General features: G+C 42.5%; 1 protein-coding gene across 1 annotated transcript; it reads left to right on the forward strand.

The window, feature by feature from the left end:
• The first annotated feature begins 541 nt into the window (after nt 1-541).
• On the forward strand, nt 542-23,430 carry LOC129105337 (RNA-binding protein Musashi homolog 1-like). Its single transcript, XM_054616291.1, is given in 15 exon segments — nt 542-680; nt 683-698; nt 1,251-1,291; nt 1,975-2,056; nt 2,207-2,291; nt 10,819-10,860; nt 11,411-11,503; nt 16,964-17,012; nt 17,713-17,795; nt 18,034-18,151; nt 18,946-19,026; nt 19,508-19,564; nt 20,594-20,647; nt 20,826-20,980; nt 21,095-23,430. Coding segments are annotated over 15 exon segments (1,044 nt in total). The 5' UTR covers nt 542-634; the 3' UTR covers nt 21,137-23,430.
• The last annotated feature ends 1,042 nt before the right edge of the window (nt 23,431-24,472 follow it).

The following is a 24,472-nucleotide window of genomic DNA, read 5'->3' on the forward strand; positions in this document are numbered from 1 at the left end:
TATACAATACAACACAGACAATAAATACACTATATATACTATACAACTACACAGACACAGACAATAAATACACATACTATACAACAAAATAAAGATAGAACAGGAATGAAAATGTACATGTATATCCACTATTGTAATGTTACAATAGATACATGTACGGTTCATCTCAAAGCATTCAAAAGGCTTTAACGGGCCATGCTGTTGTGATCGACCAATGACAAGAACGGCGGGGAAACACTACAGAGACAGAGAGAGAGAGAGAGAGACATAGACAGAGACAGAGACAGAGAGAGAGACATAGAGAGAGAGACATAGAGAGCCAGTGGCAGCATGAATAAAGGCAGGCAACGTGCAGGAGGGAGGAGGGGAGGTCCTAAACCGGGGGTAGGCTACGGGAAAAACGAGGTAGAGGCGGAGCGTTGTATGCATGCATGCATGTGTGTGTGCGTGTTTCCTCACTCACCCCTCCTCCTTTTTTTTTTTTAACCACCCCACCCCCCCCCACCTCCACCCTCCACCCTCCTCTCTCTCCACCCTCCTCCCCTCTGCCCGCCCCTGAAGTCTGGAGCAGCAGCAGCGGCGGAGCGTTCACTGCCTCTCCTCGCCTCACAGTGCGGGAATATACCAGCGGAGAATGGATACGGAAGGGAGCCAGAGCAGCCTGTCCTCCGGCACGGACAACTCCCCCACGACCCCTGGTAACAGCCTCTACCTCTACCTGTCTACCTGCCTGTATTTCTTTTTTTTTTATTTATTTTTTTTAAGCTCGCCTCTCGGCCCCGATCCGAGTTCACCTTGGACTTTAGTTGAGTTCAGTGCGAGAGCCGAGCCGCGCCGAGACAAAAGACAAGCACGCTGCGTGTGTGTGTGTGTGTGTGTGTGTGTGTGTGTGTGTGTGTGTGTGTGTGTGTGTGGGATGGATCCACAGACGCACCACCGCCTCCTCTCCCCTCGTTTGTTTATTTACCCCCGGTCGTCCTCCAGAAGGCCACATTGCAACTTCTCCCCCCCCACCCCCATCATCTGGAAAATCCTTTTTTTTTTTTTTTTTTTTTTTTTTTTTTTTATACATTTTTTTTCCTCCTCTAGGGGATTATAACGGCGCGACTGGCCGATCGGTGACTTCGCAACATGGCCGATGCTTTTCTTCTTACTTTATTCATGCTATATTACACATAATCCCCCTCATCCACCCCACTGAATGTGCGTGTTATCATGTGTGACTTACAGCTTGTGTTTCTCTCATTCAGCAAAATGTTCATCGGGGGTCTGAGTTGGCAGACAACACAAGGTGAGCTGTCCCGCACACTACTTTAATAAGTCTGAATGAAAAGCCTCCTCTTGTTTTCTTCCACACACACACACACACACACACACACACACACACACACACACACACACACACACATACATTGATTCTCCCTGAAGTTGATTTGAAACACTGTTAATAGTTAAATCAAAGGATCATCTCCTAGGATTTAGATTTGAGATTAACACTGGGAAAACGCATGCACATTTCATGTCCACCCTTAGTAATAACAGAGCTTTTATTATGGGATCTGGATCGATTATTCGACGTTAAAGCAGAAGTTCTGCTCCCATGTTGTTCTCCTTATTGTTGCATTGAATCCATTCATTTTTTATTCTCAAGGCTCTCGGGATAACCGTGTTATTATCCCGCTGCTGGCCGCTGGGTCTAAACAGCCATCGTCACCAAGCGCAGCTTTGTTTGCGGTCCTGCAGGGCCCTAAATGGGCTATTATGCTGAATGGCCAGATAGCCACAGCCTGAGGACCGGAGGGGGACACAAACACAACGTGGTCCCCCATTGTCTGCTTTTTTTTTTTTTTTTCCATCAACCTCAACCAGGGGCCTGTAGGGCAACAACAACAACAACAACAACAACAGAGAGAAAAGTCACATTATGGATTTATTTATTTATTTATAACCGTGCTCCTCTTGGTGTCTTTCCAGAGGGATTGAAGGAGTACTTCTGTAAATTTGGCGAGGTGAAGGAGTGTATGGTGATGAGGGATCCCGTTACCAAGCGGTCGAGGTAAGGAGGAGGAGGAGGAGGCGTGTGTGTCCGCCGTCCTATCACCGGATGCCTCATGCTCCCCATGCTTCTCCATGAGACTCTTTAAAGCTGCTTTTGCATTCTGACTTTTGAGAGAGTTTCTAATGTTTGGTTGTTTTTCCTCCACAGGGGGTTTGGGTTTGTAACATACGCAGAACAAGCCGGTGTGGAGAAGGTTTTGGCGCAAAACAGACATGAGCTGGATTCCAAAACGGTGAGTTGTCCCTTTATGAAGAGCTGGAGGCTTTGGGTCACTTTTCTTTCTTATTCTGTGTAGCATTCTCCTTTATTGCATTCATATTAGTTGTTGCACTTACTGTATTCGTATCAGTTCGCTGCACTTATTGTATTCGTATTTGTTTACTGCACTTATCCTATTCGTAGTAGTTTGTAGCACTTATTATATTCGTATTAGTTTGTTGCAATTATTGTTTTCGTAGTAATTTGCCTCTGCACTATACTTTTGCTCTGGTTTATGCTTTAAGATGCTTGTTTAAGAAAGGAGATGCACTTATGACTTCTGGTGACTAGTAGTTCTCTTGAATACCTATGTTGAATACACTTATTGTAAGTCGCTTTGGATAAAAGCGTCTGCTAAATGACTGTAATGTAATGTAGCATGTTTTTTTTTCTTTCTCTCCCCCCCTTTGGTGCGTTTTGCCTCCCCCCTATGGCTTGTAAAGTTGAGGAGTGCGTTTCAGAGCAGCTCCTCCTCCCTCCTCCTCCTCCTCCCTCTCTCTCTGCTCATTTCCCCCAACAAATCCTTGTTCAGGGCGCCAACATGAAAGCGTTCTTTCTTGGTCTTCATTGCCATGGTTACCTGGGGGACCTGAATGGGGTAGGAGCCCCTGCTAAACCCCCTTACAGGGTTTATGCAGAGAGCTCAAAAAGTTTTTTTTTCCTCCTCCTCCTCCTCTTTTTTTTTTATTTTTTTTTCATAGAAAACATCAGAACTAAGTTTTCAAGTAGCAGCTCTTAGAGAAAGAAACAAACAACAACTTTGAGGAAAGGAAACAGTTGTGGCAGCACACTGATGCCAGGGAGGTGGGGGGAGTCTGTGAGGTCCAAATGAGTCTTAGTCGAATTTAGAAGTTGAGGTTTGTTTGAACAACTACTGTGATCAGGGAGATCTCTGTGATTTCCCCTCCCACACTACCGACACATGAAGATTCAAATGTGGGTGAATGAAACCAATCAGTAGCCAGATAGAGGTCACAGAGGCGCTTGTATTTAGCTCCATAATGTAGAACTATGAGGACGGTGACGTATAAACGTGTGTGAATCCCTGCGTTGGAGTCAAAAGCTGCTGACTCAGATTTGAATATCTGTGAAGTTGTGAATGTTGCTGTCTTGGTCATGTAGATTAGTATAGAAATTGGGACTGGGTGTGTCAGTTTGTGGCCTCTCCTAACCAAACGTACACACACACACACACACACACACACACACACACACACACACACACACACACACACACACACACACACACACACACACACACACAATAGGATCATTTGAGAGTGAAAATCAGTGGCACAGAAAGGAAGCAGATGCCCAGGGGTGGAGAAAGGTAGAGTTGGTTAGTTGTTGGAGCAAGCCTGTTGCCGGGGGTGACGCCAGCCACAGGAGACAGTGCTCTAACTGCACAGCCTGATGGGATTTATGTCTCCATAACAACTTCTCAGCTATTTAGCATTAACTTAAGATACTCGGCTCGGTTGGGCAGCAGAGCTCTGACACACACACACACACACCAAAAGATAAATGTAATATCACGACAGAAACACTTAGCTTGTGTGTGTGTGTACGATTGGGATATTATCTGTGTGCTCCGAGGTTTTCAAATGTCTGAATTTAATTGCAGTTGTTAGATCTTTCTGCACAGTTGCTGCGAGGTTTATTACAAAAAAAAGTGTTGCTGCTGGTAATTTGTCTTTTTTTTCCAGTTAGTTTGAGAGCAAGTTCTGAGCAACTGTGGAGTGTTACTCAATGAGTCATATTACCTATTAAACCCAGGTACAGTCTTTGGGAGCCAGACCGTGTGTGTGTGTGTGTGTGTGTGTGTGTGTGTGTGTGTGTGTGTGTTATGTGAACATTGGTTGGCAGGCCACCGGTGGGGTTAGGAGTTGCCCTGTTATAAACCCAAATACAGCATTAAGGCTAAACAATAATAATGTTAACCACTCAAATGCAGCTTTGGTTGCTCAGGTTGTTGTGGCAGCAGTCTGTGGGGGGAAGCTCACCGTGGTAACATTTATCCAACCAGGCGTTTAAAAACGGTTATGGTTGCCATTTTGTCGTTCCATCTTGGGAATAAGAAAGTAGATTGTTTTATTCCAGCTCTCATATTTGCAAGGTGTGTGTTGTTCAAGAAAATAAAAATGCTTTATTAGTGCATATAGCCTAAATCTATGACGATACGTAAAATATCACTGATTCAAAATGACCGAACAGCGAAACAGCTCATTCCGTAACAGCTCAACACGGCTTTGCTTTTTGCTTATGAATAATTACGAATAAAGCCTTTCAATAGTGTTTTTTTGTCAAAGCTTAGAGTCAACTGTGGGTCAAATTCTGTGGTGTTGGAGCGAATATCTTTAATAACTTGTGTAGCTTTATGGGATCAGTGTCAACCCCTCTGTAACGTCTCCAGCACCTGTCCCAGTTTAATTATTTTCTATATTGATTTATTTCTATGCACTTTGTGTCTCCCTCACACCTGGACCCTCGTTTCCCCTCCCTCTCTCCATAGTTAGAGGATAGCTATTGTTTGATCAGAAGGAGATGTGAGAAGGACATTCCCTCTCTGGAATGAGGAAGAATATTCAACGCTCTGATTTTTTTTTTCTTTTTATGCTGAGCCTTTTGGTTAGCGAGAAAAGACGCTACGAGGCCTGAAGCAGGAAGGAGGGAGACGAGGAAAGTGAATGAAAGGGATGAAACAGAGCAACAGGGTGCTGTGTAAGGACACGGAGGGGAGAAGTAAACCACGCTACGTGGAGACAAGGTTCATGCCGTGGTTAATTGGTATTAAACATTTACAGTCCTGTTACATACCAATAATTGTTTTATCCGCCACTAGAAAGCAAAAGCAGCGGACCGAACTCTGAATTAACATTATAGTTACTGTCAATACCTGTGGGGCTAAGGATTTAAATGCAGAAAATGAGAGGTTGTCTCTTGTTTTTAGAGTGAGGCTGTTGTTTTGGTTGGAGGTTAGATTTCCTGTCGGGGCAGGGTATGGCCTTAGGGCAGTGGTGTGCTGTCATAATTCTCTGGACAGAGAAGAAGGGCACAACTGGTATTTGTTTTCTCCGGGAAGAAGAAAGGACGAGAACAGACAGTCTCTGAAACGCCACTGCTTCTCATTCACTCGGATTAGCGAAGGTTGGGTTTAGATTTTGCCACGTTTTTATTTGTAGTGTCGTTTCTGTGTAGAGCAATATCCAAAATAACCCCTTTTAAAAACATTACTTAAAAGAAAAAAATATATATTATAGAAGGGAATTGCAAAAATAAAGATCATACAGAAGATTCTTTACTTTCATTTCACTTCTTTTTAGACCAAGTACCCATGTTACGGTAGGTAGTAATTGCTTATTTTGGCACGCTCTGCTGTCTGAAGGTGCAGTGGTGGTCATCATCGTGGTGTTAATGTAGCTGCTTTCCTCTGTAGCTGTGCACTGTAACAGCATATGTTAGCACCAGCCCCCGTGGCCCATTGGCACCCTGGTCCGCCACGGCTACTGGTCTACCACCTGGTTAGCGGAGAGTTTAGATGCCTGCATCGGCTCCTCGCTCCTCACCGGAGATTAGCTGTTAGTGCTGACGTGGACAAAACTTGAGATGGGGGATGGAGAAGGTGGAGGAGAGCGGAGAGCGAGCAAGGCCCGGCTCCCTTGCTGTAATTAGTATAGATCTGAAAAAGGAACTAATCCGATTGAGGGAAACAAACTGGATTGGGCTTCTCGAGGTCCATGCTTGGCCTCAGATCCGGTGATAAAGCCTAGACCTGGTCTGAAGGGGGATCCAGGGTTCTCCCTCCCAATGCTGCATGTGCACAAACCCACCCAACCACCACCACCACCACAACAACACATGCCCTGACGAGGCACCCCGGTGGGGTTGAAAGGGTGGGGCTGGGTTGGGGGTCCTCATTAGTGAGCTTCGTTAACTAATTACTGTGCCATTGTTCAGCTGTGCAGATTGACCCTGCTGGCCTGAACCCAAACCAAGTCTCCTCTCCGGCCCTGCGTGCGTGCATTGACAAGCAATCTGCTTTTGTCCCCTCTTCTGTTTATAGCCTTTTTGTTTAGCTTATATTGATTATATCGCCATAATGGGGCAGCCTGTGGTGCCTTTTTTTTTTTTTTTTTTTTTTATATCAGTGTGGTCGTTTGCCATTTTGTGGCAAGAATGGTTGGCAGATTGGCCAATGTGTCAGAGTTTAGACGTCTATATGTGACTGTGTGATGGCAATACACTTGTTGTAAGTAGAGGTGGATTAGTGAGTGTATGTGTATACATGTGCTCGTTTAATTACATATATGCGCTACTTTGTATACATGTGTTTGTGTTTATGTTTGTGCTACATTATGTGGGTGAGTGTGTGAGTGTGTGTGTGTGTGTGTGTGTGTGTGTGTGTGTGTGTGTGTGTGTGTGTGTGTGTGTGTGTGTGCCTGTGGGGGTAGCACGGGAGCCCCAGTTCCTCTACGGGCCCATCTGTTTTGTACTCTTTGTCCTGTTAATTAATGAAATCAGAGGGGCCGCCTGCTGGGACGGCCCCGCTGCAGCGCCACACCGGACAGGCCCACTTTCTCATGGGCTCACTCTGTTTTCCAAATGAATGCCTTCTCCTTCTCCCTGTCTTTTCCACACTCTTCTCTCTCTCTCTCTCTCTCTCTCTCTCTCTATGTATCTACCCATTAATTTGACGTCCACTTTTTAATTTTCTGTTTTCCAGTTTGTAACACTGGTGGATGCGCTGGGCCACACGAGGTGACTATTGGTCGTAGATTAGATTTAGTTTTAAAAGCTAAACCGCTAAAAATCATATTGTAGGCTCTGCCGTCACTATGCTACTTTAGATGGAGCGGAGGTTGGATGTCACGAAGCAGGATGTTAGTCAGACCATTTTAAGAACACTCAGTCATAACTCTTCGTTGTCAGTCTGGTCGGAGCAACTTTTTCCTCCTAGAAGTGTTTAAACACCATTCACCAGTAGGTAAATATCACCACTGTGGATTGGGACTGTTACATCGCAGAGCCACATCTCAAATGTCAAACCTCCGAAGAGCTATTTCTGAGTGTTGCAAACATTGACCTGGCTAAGTTATTTAACTTTTTGCTTTGTGGCCTATCTGTCTTCCTTGAGGCTAATCCGCCGGTCTGATAGATGCTTTAGTTTTCATTCGTAATAGCCTTCCTCTGAGTACAGACAGATTTAGAAATTAAATGTTAGATTTTTCGCTGAAGTGGAATGATTTTTTAACAGCATGGCATGACTGTAGCCGTAGTAGCACTACTACAGATGTTGCATTAGGCCTAACCTAGTCTAGTTGGTAACCTTTTGTGTTTTAGGATGTTTTTTTAAGAGCTTATGATGATTAAAAAGGTTTGAAATAAAGGGGTTTTGACAACATGTGAAATATGGGCGGAAAATATGATGATATAAATGATGAGACATATATTTGTCAACTGATTTTTTACACCGTTGGTACCATGGAATCTTTAATATGTCCGATCAATTTGTATTAACAAGATTGTTGCTTCAATTTGATTAGATTTTTTTAGGTGTTTCATTCAAACAGTTCTCCTTTCGTGTTTAAGAAAGTATATCACTATATACTGTATATATCTTTTGTGATATAATCTGCATATACTGATCACTCAAGCCAAAAAAATGTCTGTTTCCAAGCAGAATTGAAGAAGAAATGTATCTTACAAAGACACATTGACAGGAGACTGATTTTCAAAATCACTGCATGCTGATAAATGAAAAGGCTGGCGGATGTTTGCGTTTGTATGCGTTCGGTTCGTTGAGACGGATTTTTGAAAAATATTTTTTACTTCATGCGTACGCGACTGTAGCCTCATGTCAAATGAGAGAGTTGGTTTCTGACCGATGTCATTGTTAGCTCATAGTCTGTGTCTCTGCCACATAATGGCCTCAGGGTTGCACCTGCCCTCTGGTTTTGTTAAAGCAGTTAAAGGCACCTCTCAGCAGCCGTAATCCCCTACCACTTTACACCAAGACTGTTTTGTAAAGTTAGGAGGTGTAGAAAATGATGTGTTTACAATAAACACAATTATTTATCTTAACTAGAAACATTGCCGCCTAAGGCTGGGGGAAATGTTTTGAGTCCTAGAAGCATCGCGATTCTCTCTTAAAAGATTATGACTGGATGCAGAAAATTCAATAATTAGCCTCGTAATGTCAGGATGCAGAAAATTCAATAATCGCAAATTTAAAACTCAAATCTCAACGTTATGTTTGCCCATAAAAATTCTGTGACACCAGGTTGTCCATTCCTTACCCCTTCAGTCCTTAGACTTTTAGTGTCATTATGTCGGGTCACTGCAGCTTCTTCTTTATTTTATTATCGATTAATATGGCTTGTTTTTGCCATGAAATACATGTACAGCCTTAAAACAGAGATTTTCTTTCAGTAGTACACTTGTACTGTAAACTGTGGGACATGATTTGTATATGTAAATGGCTTCATCTGCACACCATTTAGGATATTTGAGTATTTTGCAATCATCTTTTAGATGAAAAGCAAGTGGTAAGGTCACTGCATGGTTAATAATCATAAAGTATTACATCTATTATGTTACATTTGGCCTAGTAAGAAATGCTGTGTTGTCGTTGTCTGTGAGGTTGCTCTGTTGTTGCACTGCTGTTGCCGATAGTTGCCGGTGGCGTTGCGTGTCCCTGTCACCTTCGCCTTTGTGCTCAGACCAGCTGGAGGTGACACGACTCCTCTTGTCTTTGTGGCCCACTTCAAGGTGTAAAGACCTTCTGCAATCCCTTCCAAGGACGCTGCAGCTGCATCTTAGTTACACAGCGCCGCGCTCTCAAAGCAGTGTTAAATCTGAGGTACTTAAAGGTCCTCGTGGGATATTTTTGTCTGTAGATTTGTCATCAGAAGCAGGGAATCATCGCAGGAGAGAGATGAAAGGATTGTTAGAATATTGAATGAACACCCTGCCTTGTATTGTGTGTATGGTTCACGTTAGAAGTACTTATTTCTGGCCTTTTGATAGGCTCCCTTTTAGTTGCCAATATCAATTCAATACCTCTGATAGCGGCTGTGTGAGACACCAGGGCTTTCGCTTCACACATCCAATTATTAGAACAAAGATGAAACTCTAAGACCATAATACACCTCAAGGTCCTCTGACCTAAAATTGTCCCTCTCGTCGGCTTGAGTGAGAATAACACCAGATTCCTCACAAATTTAAAATGCCAGGCCAGGCTTTGCATATTTAGCATTATTAAAGGCCAGCTCATTCAAAACTCATTTGCTTCTAATTTTATCTGTAACCTTGACCACTGCGGAGACATTCCACTTGGGAGAGAAATATGGATATAGTCAAAACCGGCTAATTCAAAATGGAGGTTGTCTGGATTTTGTGAGATTTACAAAATATATATCCGTCAGAAATGTATTCAGAATATTAAATGCTCATTTTGGATGCCGGGCTGCCCTGCTCTGTCTAGTTTCTGTGTAAGATGCATTGAGTTGTGTCTCAACACACAATTTAGAGAATGTACGCATTCACGTCTCACTGTGTATTTTGTTCCCTACGCCTGTTTGTTCGGCTGGTGTGTTTGGATTTTTTGGGGCTTGCATAAACAAGGGTCTACTATACATACTGGCAGATTAGCATACGTTCTATTTCTGGACTTGCAGGCCTTCAGATGGGCTCAGACTTAGAGGCTCTGTGTTGTAACTAATTCTAGTTAGTTAACAGTGTGATAATTCATTGGGGCCCACAGCGAAATTCCGTTAACACTAACACATGATCAGCTACTGAACAACATATCCGGAGCAGGTAGAGATTTCTTGTCCTGCTTAAATAAATTTACGCTGGGCGATGCTTTCTAATGGGGGGGGGCCCTGGGTAAGAAAATGTCTGATGAGACAGGAAAAAGAGATTTGTTCTATTGTTTAACACTTTTAAAACAGCAATATTCGTTTGGGGTCGTGGAAACCCTGTGTCCTCTATAGCAGCTCAAAAAACATTTGACTTTCATAATTTTATAGATATGATTTTGAACTGATAACTATGTTTTTAAAGAATGTAAATGTAATAATGCATAGCTATTAAACATCTATTAAATATGAAATATTTAATAGATAGAATTGTTTTAATAACAATTCCTTTTTTGCTTGATACATTTCTCTTTTATACTTTTCCACATATTGTGTTTTAGTAACAGCAGATGAAAAAAACAGGTAAAGAAAAAAATATTTTGCAATCATTATGATTTACACTTACAGCAGTTGGGTCCGTGTGCCTCCAGACATTGAGATTGTAAAGCAAGTGTCAACAACGTCTCACTTCTGATCGAATCCTCTAAAAATCTGCAGCGTCGAATTGTCACCTTTCAACGATCATCACAACTGCAATCAAATCCTCAGTAGGATGTCTTGAAATGAGCACGTCATTCAAAGAACAGAAATGTTTTACTTTTCATTTTTCTAAACTCTTCTAAACTCATCTCTCCTCTACAGATCGACCCGAAGGTGGCGTTTCCACGTCGGGCTCAGCCTAAGGTGAGTGCACCCTTAATGTGTTAACAGCATGGACGGGTTGTAATGATGTCATGTGTCACTGCTCATCACTCCGATCCAGTTGGCCGGGATTAGAGTCAGGCAAGAGACCAAAGATGAGCGGCAATCCACTTGTCCAGCCCGACACCGTGACCCCATACCCTGACCCCACCCAACCCCCAACCGTCAGCCGGCAACATCTACACACACACACACACACACACACACACACACACACACACACACACACACACACACACACACACACACACACACACACACACACACACACACACACACACACGTTTGTCCTGGCACACACATAAATGAATGCACAGACAAATGCCTGCCAGTAGTCACCTGTACCTCTAAGCCTTAAAAGTAACAGACCTTAAACTGAAGTAAATTAGGTTTAAATGGCCCGAAGAGCTTTCAGAAACCTCTGAGATAAGATAAACAGCAACAAACACAAAGTCTCTTTATCACCAGCATCTACCCCCTGCCTAATGTGATTAGTGCTAAACGATGCCTTTTTCTTCTTCTGTGTTTCCAGCTGGTGACCAGGACAAAGAAGATCTTTGTCGGAGGACTGTCAGTCAATACCACCATCGAAGATGTGAAGCATTACTTCGACCAGTTTGGAAAGGTAATACATACACAAATCTGGTACCCCACTCTGTATTAAGCTTCTGTCTTTCAGATTCACTAGAGCAGTGGTTCCCAGCTTTTTTTTGTCTGACTGATCTAAAATACCCCTTTCATCAACAACCCCCTAACATCACGTTAGAAATCTATCAATTGAGTATAAACCAGTTATTTTACCGATTGTAATTATCATAAAATCATAATATTTAATTTTAATGATATAATAGTGGATATGATAATGTTACACTCATTGTTTCATACAATTGAATTGTCTGCATTGATTAATAGGTGGGTTTTGTTAAGTTTGCTTTTGTACTGCTACCACCTGGAGATGCAGAGGCAGGATGTTTCAACAGTTTATCCATTACTATTAGCTATTTCAATCCCTGTCTGCTAGCTGACTATTTCTACTGTTTATCCATAGCCATTACCTATGTGTGTTCAATACTTCTTCTACCTTTAGGCTACTTTTAGCTACTTCAATCTATTCAATTCTATCAACAGTTATTGGTTCCTTTTTCATCCATTCATCAATCACTTTTAGCTAACGTTAAATGTTTGTCTATGCTTCTCGCTTGTTGTGAACACACTCTTAGTTGCAACTTGTGGTGTTCAGGTTTATAGCTGACTCAATATGTGGTCATATGTTTTTTTTAATATGAAATCGAAAAAAACATTTTTTATCAAATTACTTGAGCTACTACTGACCTTTCCACCTACCGCCTGGCAACAGCAGAAGTACCCCCTGGGGTAGAAGTACTGCAGCCCTGGTTGGGAATCACCGCTCTAACGGACTGTGCACCTTTGATAGATTATTTTCATCTGTTGGCCCTATCCCTTTGATATCTCTCGGCTTTTGAAAGCTTGTTTTGCTCCTTTTGTTTTACTCTTTTTGCCCTTTTCATTTGATCGAGGCACAGGAAAAAGTGCAAAAGGGGCCTAATGTCAGTGAACAAACATTTAGGGGGATTGGAGAGGACTGAAAGAGAGAAAGAAAGACTAAAAACTAAAAGAAAGGAAATAAAATGCTCTTTGGTCATAGATGAGCTTCTCTGTCAGCTTCAGTATTAGTTAGTTTGTTAGTTTATCTCTTTTGTTAGCTGTTTTGCTCCTTTACAATCACATCTTAGTTTTGGGGGTTCTTCATTTGTTCTGCCTAGCTACTTTGAATGAAATTTGGTGAAAGGCAAACACATGCTGTGGAGACAGATGAGTGGTCGGGGAGAGGGAGGAAGGAAAAAAAAAAAAAAGCATCGAGAGGAGGGGAAGAGAAGTGGGAGATGGTGGGGGGGACTGAAAGGGAAGAAGCAACCCCCCATAGAGAGAGGGAGGGAGGGGAGGTTGGAAGGGTTGAAGGGCAAAGAGAAGTAGGAATGTTGAGATAGTGAGGAGGAAAAGTGACTAGGAAAGGAGAAAACACCAATCTGATGGGCCATAAATGTATCAGAGCTCCTCATGCATGGATGCTGGGTTACTTTTTAGCTAACTACTCTTTTGGGGTTTAGGAGTGTGTTTGAGTAGAGTTCAGGCTCTTCACTATTAACTAATCAAATGCAACAGCTGCTCCTGTAACAGCCCCCCCCCCCCACGTTACCCAAAATCACTACCTAAGACACCAACTCCCCTCCCATCGCGAATACACACACCCTGCTCCAGTCCCTCTCTGCCTGTTGCCGTGGTGACCTGCTTTCGCCCATTGTCCCGCTGTATTCCAGAGGGTTTTCTTTTCTTTTTTTCTCCTTTAAAAAAAAAAAAAAAAAAGTGTAAGAAGTGCACATTTGCATGAATGGAAAGAAGGGCGTGTGCGTGCATGGAAGCGTTACAGTGGCATCGCCGTGGCTGCGATGGGGAGGCAAGCTTGCATACATTTGCACGGACTGCAAGACTCTCAGCCAGTGATCCAGTTGTCACAAACATTAAGTGTTTGGTCCTGCTGTTGGTGAGAGCAGAGAGAGAGTCTGAAAATGAACATCGTTGTGTTTTCTCTCAGCTGGCCTCTGACTCATGTTTGGGGTTTTACCATATTTCAGGTGCTGGTTCAAATTCACACAATGTCTTCTAATTGTGGATCCTGTTCGATCTGGATCACATGTGTGTGACCATCACACTTCAAGTCATTGCAAGGTGCATGTTGTGACATGTGTCATGTTGCCTGACTTGTGTTTTTATAAAATGGCAGCTCTGTGCCGAATCAGTTCTCCCCGGTGATCACAGACGCTCATATCTAAGACAACACTCCCTCCGCAGGATGAGGGAATATTTGGACTGTTTGGACACGTGAGACCAAAGCTGTATCATGGATAGCGCCGATCCCACAGTGCATTCCTGCCGAGCGGGAGGTATTTCTTGTTTATTATCTGAGCCTGGTTACAAGGTGCAGGTTGGGATGGAGTAGGACTCAGTGTCCTGTTTATTTTCGTACCGTGGCACCGCCTCGCAAAAGGAAAACACAGAATGCACTATGCATTTGCTGCGACTCTTTGATACACGCCGTGGTTTATTTTTTTGAGTGTAGTTCTGAAGGCACACCTACACAAACTTCATTAGACTGGACTGGAAATGGCTGCTCAGTTGACACGTCAGGTGTTTTGGACCAAATTGAGGAGTCAAAGACGTACGTTGATGTGAGGTATCATTACTTAAAAAATATCTGAGCTCCTGTTGCTAAATGTCTTAAGGGCAAAAGGACTACAGCAGCCATGTTTGTATGAGTAATGAGCCGATCCTGAGATCTTGAAATCCCCTTCAACCTGGTAGAGAATTGGAAACACCTCCCTTGTTTTTAGGCTGAACGCAGAGTCCGTGTGGATCTGAGAAAGGTGTTTTTAACTGGTAATCAGGCATGCAGTTAGGTAATTTGATAATTAGCATTTCAGGGATTTTTATGTCAAACAGGCAATTATGTGTAGCCCAAAAGAAAACCCCTGTTTTAATTCTGTTTACCAGCTTCTTTCCACTGCTTTCCTGAAAGTATTTTACATGAACAACTACCAGTAAAAATCCCTCTTCTGTAAATGAAGTGAGAGAATAGGCCAGAGCGGCAAAGCAAAGGAACGAGTGGATAAGATGAAAAATGCAGCATGGACGGGGCAGACTGGAAAAGTTGGGACTCCACTCACCCATGTGAGCTGCCGATTAGGAGGCTTGACTGAACACTTTGTCTGCTGGCCTGTTTAGAGAGCGATGGCTGGAGAGAGAGAGAGAAAGAGAGAGAGAGAGACGGGAGAATGAAAGAGGGAGATGTGAGGAGACAGAAGGGGAAAAAATGTGAATGCCACCTTTCATAATCTCGCAGCAAGTGTAATGAACTTGTCAGCAAACGCTTGTTCTTCAGACAATGGCTGCACGCTTCACTAAGAACTGGATATTTTTAATGCTGCCCTCCAGAAGCCGCGTATGATCACAGCTGACCCCTTGTTTGGGTACATCTGAGAATGTCAGGATTCCATGAGAATATGACCTTAACTCATTCTTCGCTCCCTACATGCACGCTGACTAGTTAGCGACTGAGCCACTTCTGAGCAAATCTCAGACCCCCACAGCTATCCAATCAGATTGTCTTACAGCACCCTGGGCAGTGGACATCGGAGATCGTCTTCTTATTAGTTTTGGCAAGGGCGAGGGTGGCTGGTGTGCGACCACAGCATAAGCTCACACACGTGATGGAATATTTCTCAAATCACCAAGCCATTATGTTGTAATGGAGGACGATGCGATGAAGACCATTAGCATGACTGTGCAGCATATTATCTTTACTCCGGCTTCAAAAGATGTGGCTCCACAGCTCAAAAGCTCCCCGGACTAGCAGCGCTAACCATCGGCCATCTCTTCCCCGAATAGATGTTGCTAATGCTAACGGGTGGTGGGGGGGCTAGCTGTGCGTGTAACTCTACTCTTATGATAACATGTTGGCTTGCAGCTGTCTACTTACTGTCCTGTTCCCTGGCTCTCTGCTGTGTCATTGAGTTTGGACGACCGGAAGGGTGGACGGCATGAGAGGAGAGGAGAGGAGGAGGGGAGGGGAAAGGAGGGAGGGAGGGGGGGGTAAAAACTGAATGAAGGACAGAGAGAGGAGGGGGTGCTGTGTGTGTATGCGAGCTATATGTTGACAAGGATGAGAGCTTAAATGGTCAGGGAGGTTGTAGAAGCAGCCTTGATCCTCTCCGATTCATAATTTGGCAAGAGAAATCTAAATATCTTTCACCGGCACGTGCGTAATCTCAAAAAGAAGACGCAGATGTGTTTCATCTCAAGTAAAGGTCAGAAATCGGGTGGCCTGGTTATCAGAGGCCTCTGCCACTCATGTTACTCTAGTTTGAGTTTCAGTGCTCGATACCTCATGAGAAAATAGCCATGTGGTCATACTACACATGTTTCCGTGAGATGTGGGAAGATCTGTATTGCAGATTTTTTGTGAATGTTGTCGCAATACTTTTTCTTTTTTTTTTTCTCGGCACAAACAACAGAAAACACAGCAGTCCCAGGCCTTGGCTTCCCTCCTGTCTCTCTCCTCATGCCGTCAGAGCTTAGCAGAAGCTGCTAACTTTCCTGCCAGTGAAGGACAAGTAAAGGGAGGGAGGAGAGAGGGGTGAAATGGGGGAGGAGGAGGAGGAATATGAATAGGCAGTGCAGTGAGTGCAGAAAGGAAAGTGGAGGGAGAAGAAGAATGAAAGGAGAGCGTGTTGACAAAGACCCGAGTTCACTTTGTTCTATATTCTCTGATCCGAAATGTTCATTTATCCTCCATCAAAACTTCACCTGCTATGATTCATCAGTTTCCCTTTTTTTTCCTCCTCTTCTGTCACATGCTTTCTCTCCCTCCCTCCCTCCCTCCCTCATTTTTCTCCTTTCCCTCCATTCTATTCATTGAAATTAGTTTGCGAGGGAATGGGGGTGGGGTGTTGGGGGTTGGGGGGGGCAAGTTTTTCTAATTGAAATTCTTTACAGGGTCTCCATGGGAATAGTAAACTTTGTGGAGAGGGAAAGAAAGACAGCAAGGGTGAGCGAATGAAAGGGGGAGAAAGTGAGGGGGGGAGAGAGAGAGAGAGAAAGCCGGACAGAGTTTGTGAGAACTCTGGAGAGAGACAGAGACAGAGCAAAGAATGGGAAAGAATTTCCTCCAGCGCCTCGAGGACGGGAAACATTCACTTCTTATTCACCTTGATAGATTGTATTTCATTTTATTTTTATACAGCTCCCCCCCCCCCCACCCGACTCCCTCATTTCCCCATCGCTCTCCTCCTTTCTCTCCCTCATTCTTTCTTTTCTTTTTCCTCCTTTGTCACCTGTCACCCCTCCCTCTCTCCCTCTCCACCCTCTCCATCTGTTTTCCCCTCTTACTCCAATGCTAAAGAGGGACAATGGCACCCCATGCTGTGTAATGATGTGTGTGTGTGAGTGTGTGTGAGTGTGTGTGTGTTAATATGTCCAAGCTCATCTATTCTTTGCTTTGTTCTCACAGGTCGATGATGCCATGCTTATGTTTGACAAAACAACCAACAGACACAGAGGTATGTATGCAGAGTTATGACACACACACACACACACACACACACACACCACAAACTCTCTCACACACATTATGTTAATATGTGTCGACACACTAAATGGGGACACCTAGAAACATGTCCTGGTAAATGCAAGGAGAAACAGCGAGATAGAGTCACTTGGTGAACCTCCACAAAAAAAAAAGAAAAATGCAGATTTGTTTCTCAAATGAAATGGAAAGACAAAAGCATGTGATTTATCTCCGTCCTCTCTCAGAGGTGTGGCGCCCGCTGGGGGCGGCAGTACAGGGTCAGGGTGGTTAAATGTAACTTAATGAGACAAGTGAAGGGAAAGAGAAGGGTGGAGTGAGAGAAAATATGTGTGATAGTTGGGAGAAGACGGTAAATCTGGGCAAATTTCTGGGTGAGCCACGCCCAATCCCAACTCCTCGATGATGCCAACAGCTTGATTGACAGGCAAGATATGCGCGGATGTATTTTAGCTCCTTGTGTTAGAAATGGATTTTGACAGTCTTATTAAATCCAATGTAGAGTTTTAGAAAGTTTATGAGATAAATCTGGTCAAATGTTTGCATAAAATATACTCGTTGTTTTTACTCAATATTTTATCGGTATAATCCTCTTTGTCACCGACCACAGGGTTTAACATGAACACTCAGAGAGCTCAAGTGTTGGAATAAGAGTCTGTTTGTGTGTTTTCCAGGCTTTGGATTTGTCACCTTTGAGAATGAAGACGTTGTGGAGAAAGTGTGTGAGATCCACTTCCATGAGATCAACAACAAAATGGTACGCATGTCAGCAGCAACATAGTTCATCAACCTACAGGTTTCTACTGAAGAACTAAAAGTCTTCTAATGAATAAATCTCTAACACATGTGTAGTTTATATCACAGCATTAACTTCTTAGTGATGTAAGGATTGTTTGAGCTGCTTTTAGCGTTCTGCTAGGATGTGTTAATAGGATGTCTTAATCTCAGTTTTTTTTGCTGAATTTATTAATGAACACTGGTTTCCTGTTGCTTAGGTGGAGTGTAAGAAAGCCCAGCCCAAGGAGGTGATGACGCCGACAGGTTCAGCCAGAGGCCGCTCCAGAGTGATGCCCTATGGGATGGATGCCTTCATGCTGGGCATCGGCATGCTGGGTAAATATTGATAATCAGACATACGTATATAGATATACGTAGAATACATTAAAGTCTCCTTAAAGGTTTTATTCATTAGCTGTAGGTGTTGTGGTGTAGAGCAGAAGCGTAAATTGATAACACTACGATTTATGATGTAAAAATTTAGAGGTCACAGACTGAAGGGCGATAGAGCTCTACACACTGGAGTGAAATGTGGTTTGAAAGCATCCTCATTGAGAAAAACAAACCTACGTGTGTAATTTGTGGTTGTTTGGCTCCCTCTACTGGACGTTTCACACTGTTCTGCATTGTTGTCCCCATCGTCTCAGAAACGGCTGTAGATGTTAACTCTGGTTCGTTCGTACGGGGTGAATGTAGACTGTTAACCATCATGCGTCACCCAGTAGATGGGTTGATCCAGGGCTTCACTGTAAGATCAAAATATTCACTGGCTGATTTAAATGAGCCCATCATATAATGAGGATTATGTGACATCACATACTTTGTATACTTGCTGCATTGGAGCAGAAGGAAATAGCTGATGGTAGCATGGTTAGCAAACAGCATTTACCGGTAGGTAAAGGTATGGCTGCACACACAAAATGATTGGCTGCACAGGTTTATGATGAGAAGCCTATTACAAGTAGGCAGGTTCTTGAGGTAAAACTAATCAATATGTTTTCTAGTAGGTTGGTCATTTTTTTGCTAACCCTCAGAACAATCACATTTCATAGAGTTTGTGTCTTTTTGTCTTCATGGGTCTTTATTCAGCCCAGATAACTAAAGGGATGATTATGTTCTATTTCCAACAGGCTACCCAGGTTTCCAGACTGCTACCTACACTAGCCGCAGTTACTCTGGAATTGCTCCCGGTTACACTTATCAATTCCCAGGTAAGTTCATATATATCTTACATTTCTTGCACTCTTTTTATGTCTTCTAACAGGAAGAGAAGTACGTTTAAGATTTAAGATACAGGCTGTAGTTGATTCAGCTGTCAAGTACTGTCAAGAGATCTTTACAAACTACAAGAACACACACTTAATGCCATCTTAAATTGTTATTTAAATTGTTCCAGCCTGTCTTTCCAAAACCTCCTCCTTCTTTTATATATCTCCATATGTCTCCAATCTCAAATTCTAATTATTTGTCTCTCCATATATTCTTGTGTTTTTTATCTACTTTTGTAACCTCTCCCTCTCCTTTGCTCCAACGTTCCTGACTGTCCTCACAGTAGATGTTTAACTTTCTGTGCTCGTGCGTCCATGATAGCGTTCTGCTGTGGCTCAATGTCCGTGTGTGTGGCTATGTAGTCTGGCCGGTGGATGGTGACTGTATTTACAAAGCGCTGATCTTGACCTTTTCTCTCTCCAGAATTCCATTTAGAGAGGACCCCCCTCATGACATCATCCCACCATCCTGAGCTGGCAGGTCAGTAGCTCCTCATTCCTCCGAGGGCCCCAAGACAAAGAAAAAGCTATTTAGCACAGAATAGTCAAATGAAATTGCTGGCATTAATTTAATAAGCTTATTCCCCAGTTTCATGTAAACTGACAAAGCCTTTAATGAAAATAGTCAGGTTGTTTACTAAATCAGTGGACCAATCAACTTAGGTTATAAAAAAGGCAAAAAATGACAACAAGCTCTGTAGCTTCCTGCAATTATTCCAATCAAGTGTTTTTTACAGCGGTTTGAAAATGTATCTTCAGAAATACAAATGATCCTTAAAGTGTCGTCTAAAAAGGTTTCTACCAAAGGAGTTCCTTTTAAGACGCAAATAAGAGAACAGGTGCAGCAAAAGAAAATTAAATAAATTAAATGAAAATATAATTACAATAATCTTTTTAATAATTTGAAACTAAATTGATTTAAAAATGAATTAAAAACGAATAACGTTAATAAAACATAAAATAAAAAAAGGTTACTTCAAACAAATATTAAGTCAAACTTGGAATTTATTTAAAAACAAACTTAACTCAATCGCATATTTAATTAATTAAATTACAATTGAAATAAAAAATCTAATTCAATTCGATTTAAATAAAATCATCAGGTCTTCAGTGCCTCTAACTTCCCTCACAGTTCCTCTTCTTTCAGCCAGTTAGCAGCTGCTTTGAGCCTTAGGGTGTTTTTGTGAATAATTTCCCTGCATCTCCAAGCTGCACATGCAGCTCCGTCTCCACACTGCCATCTAGTGGCTCTGAGTTGTACTTGAATTGTCATCCTCCTTGTTGTTATCATGAGCTTTATAATGTTCCTTATTTCAAACATGTAGAGTCAGATTTATCGTACGTTATGGTTTTAATACGTTGCGCCCTCCACAAGCTGGATTTAAATCGGATGACAGATGTTTGCACAGATGTCAAGCTAACCGACATTGAGCTGTAGATTGTGACTCATGATCTGATGTGAGCGATCCACAATGACGAAGCAATAATTTGGTCTGTTTTTAACCCTCAGCCATTCCCCTGACTGCTTATGGACCAATGGCAGCAGCCGCTGCAGCAGTTAGAGGTATGTGTGTGCTGAGACAAAATAATAGTGTGCACTATGTGTGTTCATATACTTGCCTTCGGTAGAACGTGTATACATAGTCCTGCTTGGACAAATAAAAGAGTATTTTTAGACGTGTGTGTGTATGTGTGTAAAGCCCTCTAGTGCTGAGGCCTGACTTGTCTCCTCCATCTCTCAGGCTCCACCCCTTCACGCACAGCTGGTTTCCTGGGCACCAGCAGCCCTGGACCAATGGCTGAACTGTATGCTGCAGCCAACCAGGACTCAGGAGTCAGCAGCTACATCAGCGCCGCTAGCCCCGCCCCCAGCACAGGGTTTGGTCACGGTCTAGGGGTAAGTCAAATGCCCCACGAAAGCACGCGCACACACTTTAGTTCATGCATGGATGCACGTATTATTCAAAAAATCTCATAGAAAGTGTATCCGCTCTTGTCCATGTATCCCCAGGGCCCTCTGATTGCTACTGCATTCACTAATGGCTACCACTGAGAAGACTCAGGTCACTAAAGAGGGGAGGGCCTCTCTTCTGCTGATGAGCCAATCAAAACGCTGGCTGCCCTCTGATGGCACAACCTGATTGGCCAGCCACAGGCTCCCTGTGGCTCCACCCACCGACTGAATATCTTTTTGAAATCCTGAACTCTGTTTTGCTGTACTAATCTCACTTCAACATAACGTCCCCCGTCTCTCCTCTTTTGTCCTCATGTAGTGTTATATCTAGATCCCCCCTTTTGTTATCCATTATTTTTCTTCTGAAGCTGAGAAAAGAAAACTGCAAAAAAAAAGAAAAAAAAATCTCTGAGGAAACGTTTGTCATCTTTGACAAACTCTCAGAGGACTATTGTAAGTTTTTTTTAATTATTATTATTTTATTTCAATGTGATATGTCGTTTCATCATGAAAACCTTCAAAGCCGTTACTGATGTGAACCGAGAGAAGAAACCGTGCGACATGGGTCTTTGTCTGAAAACCATTTTTAACAAAGGAAGAACAAAATCTAACAAAGTCCTCTTTTTAACTCAAGCATCGCAGAAACATGAAAAAAAACAAAAACTAAAATGTATATTTTGGTAGTCTTTAAAAACAAAACCTTTGTAATATTGTTATTAATATTGACATAATAATGATAATCTGTAAGGTATTTTATTCTGTAATTGGTTTTAAAGCAATGTTTTTATGTCTTCCTGTAAGATATTGTACATAGACGTTGGGATGGGGGGGGGGGGTTTGAGGGGTTTACTGAACCAGCTCGCATGTCATTGGTTGGTTTGGAAAGGGTTAACAGCTATTTGATTGGCTGTCATCTACTACTATGTGTGGTCATCTCACTACTTTTATCAGTATGCATATGGTAGTATGTGTACGTCGTTGGCCAGTCGGCTCCAGCACTCAACGATAGCTGTTGAGAAATAGAACTTCCAGGAGTTTGTCTGGCACATCCATTCAGTTAAGCAACAGTTTTGTCACAAACTCATCACTTTGTTTGCTTTGCTTCTTGAAAAAGCAACTTTGTCTTTATTAATTTGATCACCACAACGAACCAGATTTCTTGCATCTTCACGAGAACTACTTCAGATTAAGATGACGAACTACAGAAGCACCACAGGTGGAGAAATCAGGGGTTCACGGGGTGGGGTTTTGACTTGACTTCCTCTTTTTTGAAAATATTATATATATATTTTTGCGCGATTCACTTCTTAATGTTTTTGTTTTTATTGTTTTCTTTTTTTTTTTAATTAAATTCTTTTATGCGGTGTTATCCACCGTGAAAACAAATGAAGGACATTCTCAGAGAAGCAATTGTAGAAAACATCACAATCATGTTCTGTCCTCTTATCGCTATTGAAGGTGCATGTGATTGCGTCTGAGTGTGTGTGAGTGAGTGTTTGTGCGCATTCATCAAGGTGTAATATGGAACTACTTTTGGCAACGAAGGAGCATTTCGATTGCCAATTTTTCTTGGTACTGAAGAAAAAAAGATCACCCTGTTCCATTGAGGCTCATCTGCTCCTCTCCCCCCACCTCCTTCCCATTTCATATTTTTAGGTTTAATAAATTTGCGCACCTCTGAAACCAACATAATATTGTTTATATACAGTTGCTGCTCCGTGTAGTGGTGAACAGAGGGGATTTGGTCAGGGAGCCAGAAATGGAACAGGGTCTCGCTCCCAGTCGGCTCTGACACAGGACCTCAGTACAGACGCCACTGGCTGGCAGGAAAACTCAAAAGAGTTGGAACAAATTCAACATTTGCAAAAAAAACCAAGTAGTCTGTTTGTTCAGCCTTCTTGCTGCAGCCTGTTTGATGTTCAGCACAGCAGAAAACTTCCTGATCCAGCCAGTAGTTCCTCTGTCAGACCGCCTGGGACACGACATAAAACTACTGCTGGACACCAACACTGTAACTTTTTAACTTACAATAAAGCAATAAGTTATTTTTTACCTTACAAATGAAAATAGTACTATTATTGGTAAAAGCAGACGACGTGTGCATAATTCTGCGGCATTAAGACTTATTTTCAGAAAAAAAAAAGAAACTATATTTTTCTGTTTTGAGATCTTGTTCCCCTTGTTTATTGATTTTAATGATGTCTTTTGTTGTGTTGATGTAAGGAGAAGGGCCAATGCTTTGAATGGAGCTCGTTGCTCTACGTGAGCTCTGTTTAAGTTTTAAGATTTGGGCTGTACCCCGCCAAGCTTTACAACAATGCTTTTCTTTTTTTTCCTTGTTTTATTTTTCTGATAATTTCAATTTTAAAATCCTAATAAATTATTCTAAAGTGTTTGATTCTGATTTTTTTAATTTTTTTTATTATTATCATAGAGTTGACTTTTTATGCTGGAACACTGATGTCACACCAGTTGACCAACAATGGCACGCAATCTGAAATCCAACTGGACTTTCTCTAAAGCTAGGTCCAGACAGCAGGCAAATCCAATTTGTTTCTCAAATCAGATCTTCGACAGCAGCACTGTTATTTGCAAGTGATCAGATAGGATTAGTGTGTCCAGACATCAGAAACCTATCTGCATGTTTTGCCGTGGTAACAGCATTGGCGTCAGCAACAACGTGACTACGCTGGTGACACAGCTGTCCCAACATGGAAGCATTCGCCCTCTCGTGCTCTCTGGTATACAAATTGATTAGGGGAAGTACTAGAAAGTTAATGGAGAGTGAAAGTCCCAGCAGACAATATATTTCGTCATCTGTCCAAGCACTGCTGTTCTCAATGTCTTCTCAAGTGCTCTTCTAGTAGCAGCATTGATTCCTCTTAGCACTTCAACACTTGAAATCAGATTGGAATCGCATTTCAAACCACCTCCAAATGTGGTATGGTTTCTTCCTGTCCAGACTTTCCCAAATTAGTATGGATACAATGTGGATATGCCAAAAAAAGGCTGGCAGTCTGAACATGGCCTTATGAAACTTAAATCCTCCCCTATGTATGATTTGAACATTTCAGACTTTGGAGAAACCGAGTGGAAGTATTCAAAACGACATCCTTCCCCAGGCAGATTTGACCTGAGGATACGTAGCTCTCACACCAGATGAGTGATATTCAGCAAGTTTGTGCGGCAAAGGTTCAACTAAATTGAACTTTGACCTTACAAATTCTGACTTCCACAACACACATCCAATGGGAATCTGACATTGAAGGGAAGTGGAAGTTATTGGAAAATTTGCCACCTTTATTAAGATTTCCAAACACTGCTGATGGTAAATGTAGTCCACTGAAGAAATACATTTCCTTATGCCTGCTATATTGACCGAGAATGCTGATCTATCCTGCTCAGGAGCCGTGCCGGCTGTGCCTACATTTACCA

Source organism: Anoplopoma fimbria, chromosome 17 (genome assembly GCF_027596085.1).
Source record: "Anoplopoma fimbria isolate UVic2021 breed Golden Eagle Sablefish chromosome 17, Afim_UVic_2022, whole genome shotgun sequence".
Taxonomy (NCBI): domain Eukaryota; kingdom Metazoa; phylum Chordata; class Actinopteri; order Perciformes; family Anoplopomatidae; genus Anoplopoma; species Anoplopoma fimbria.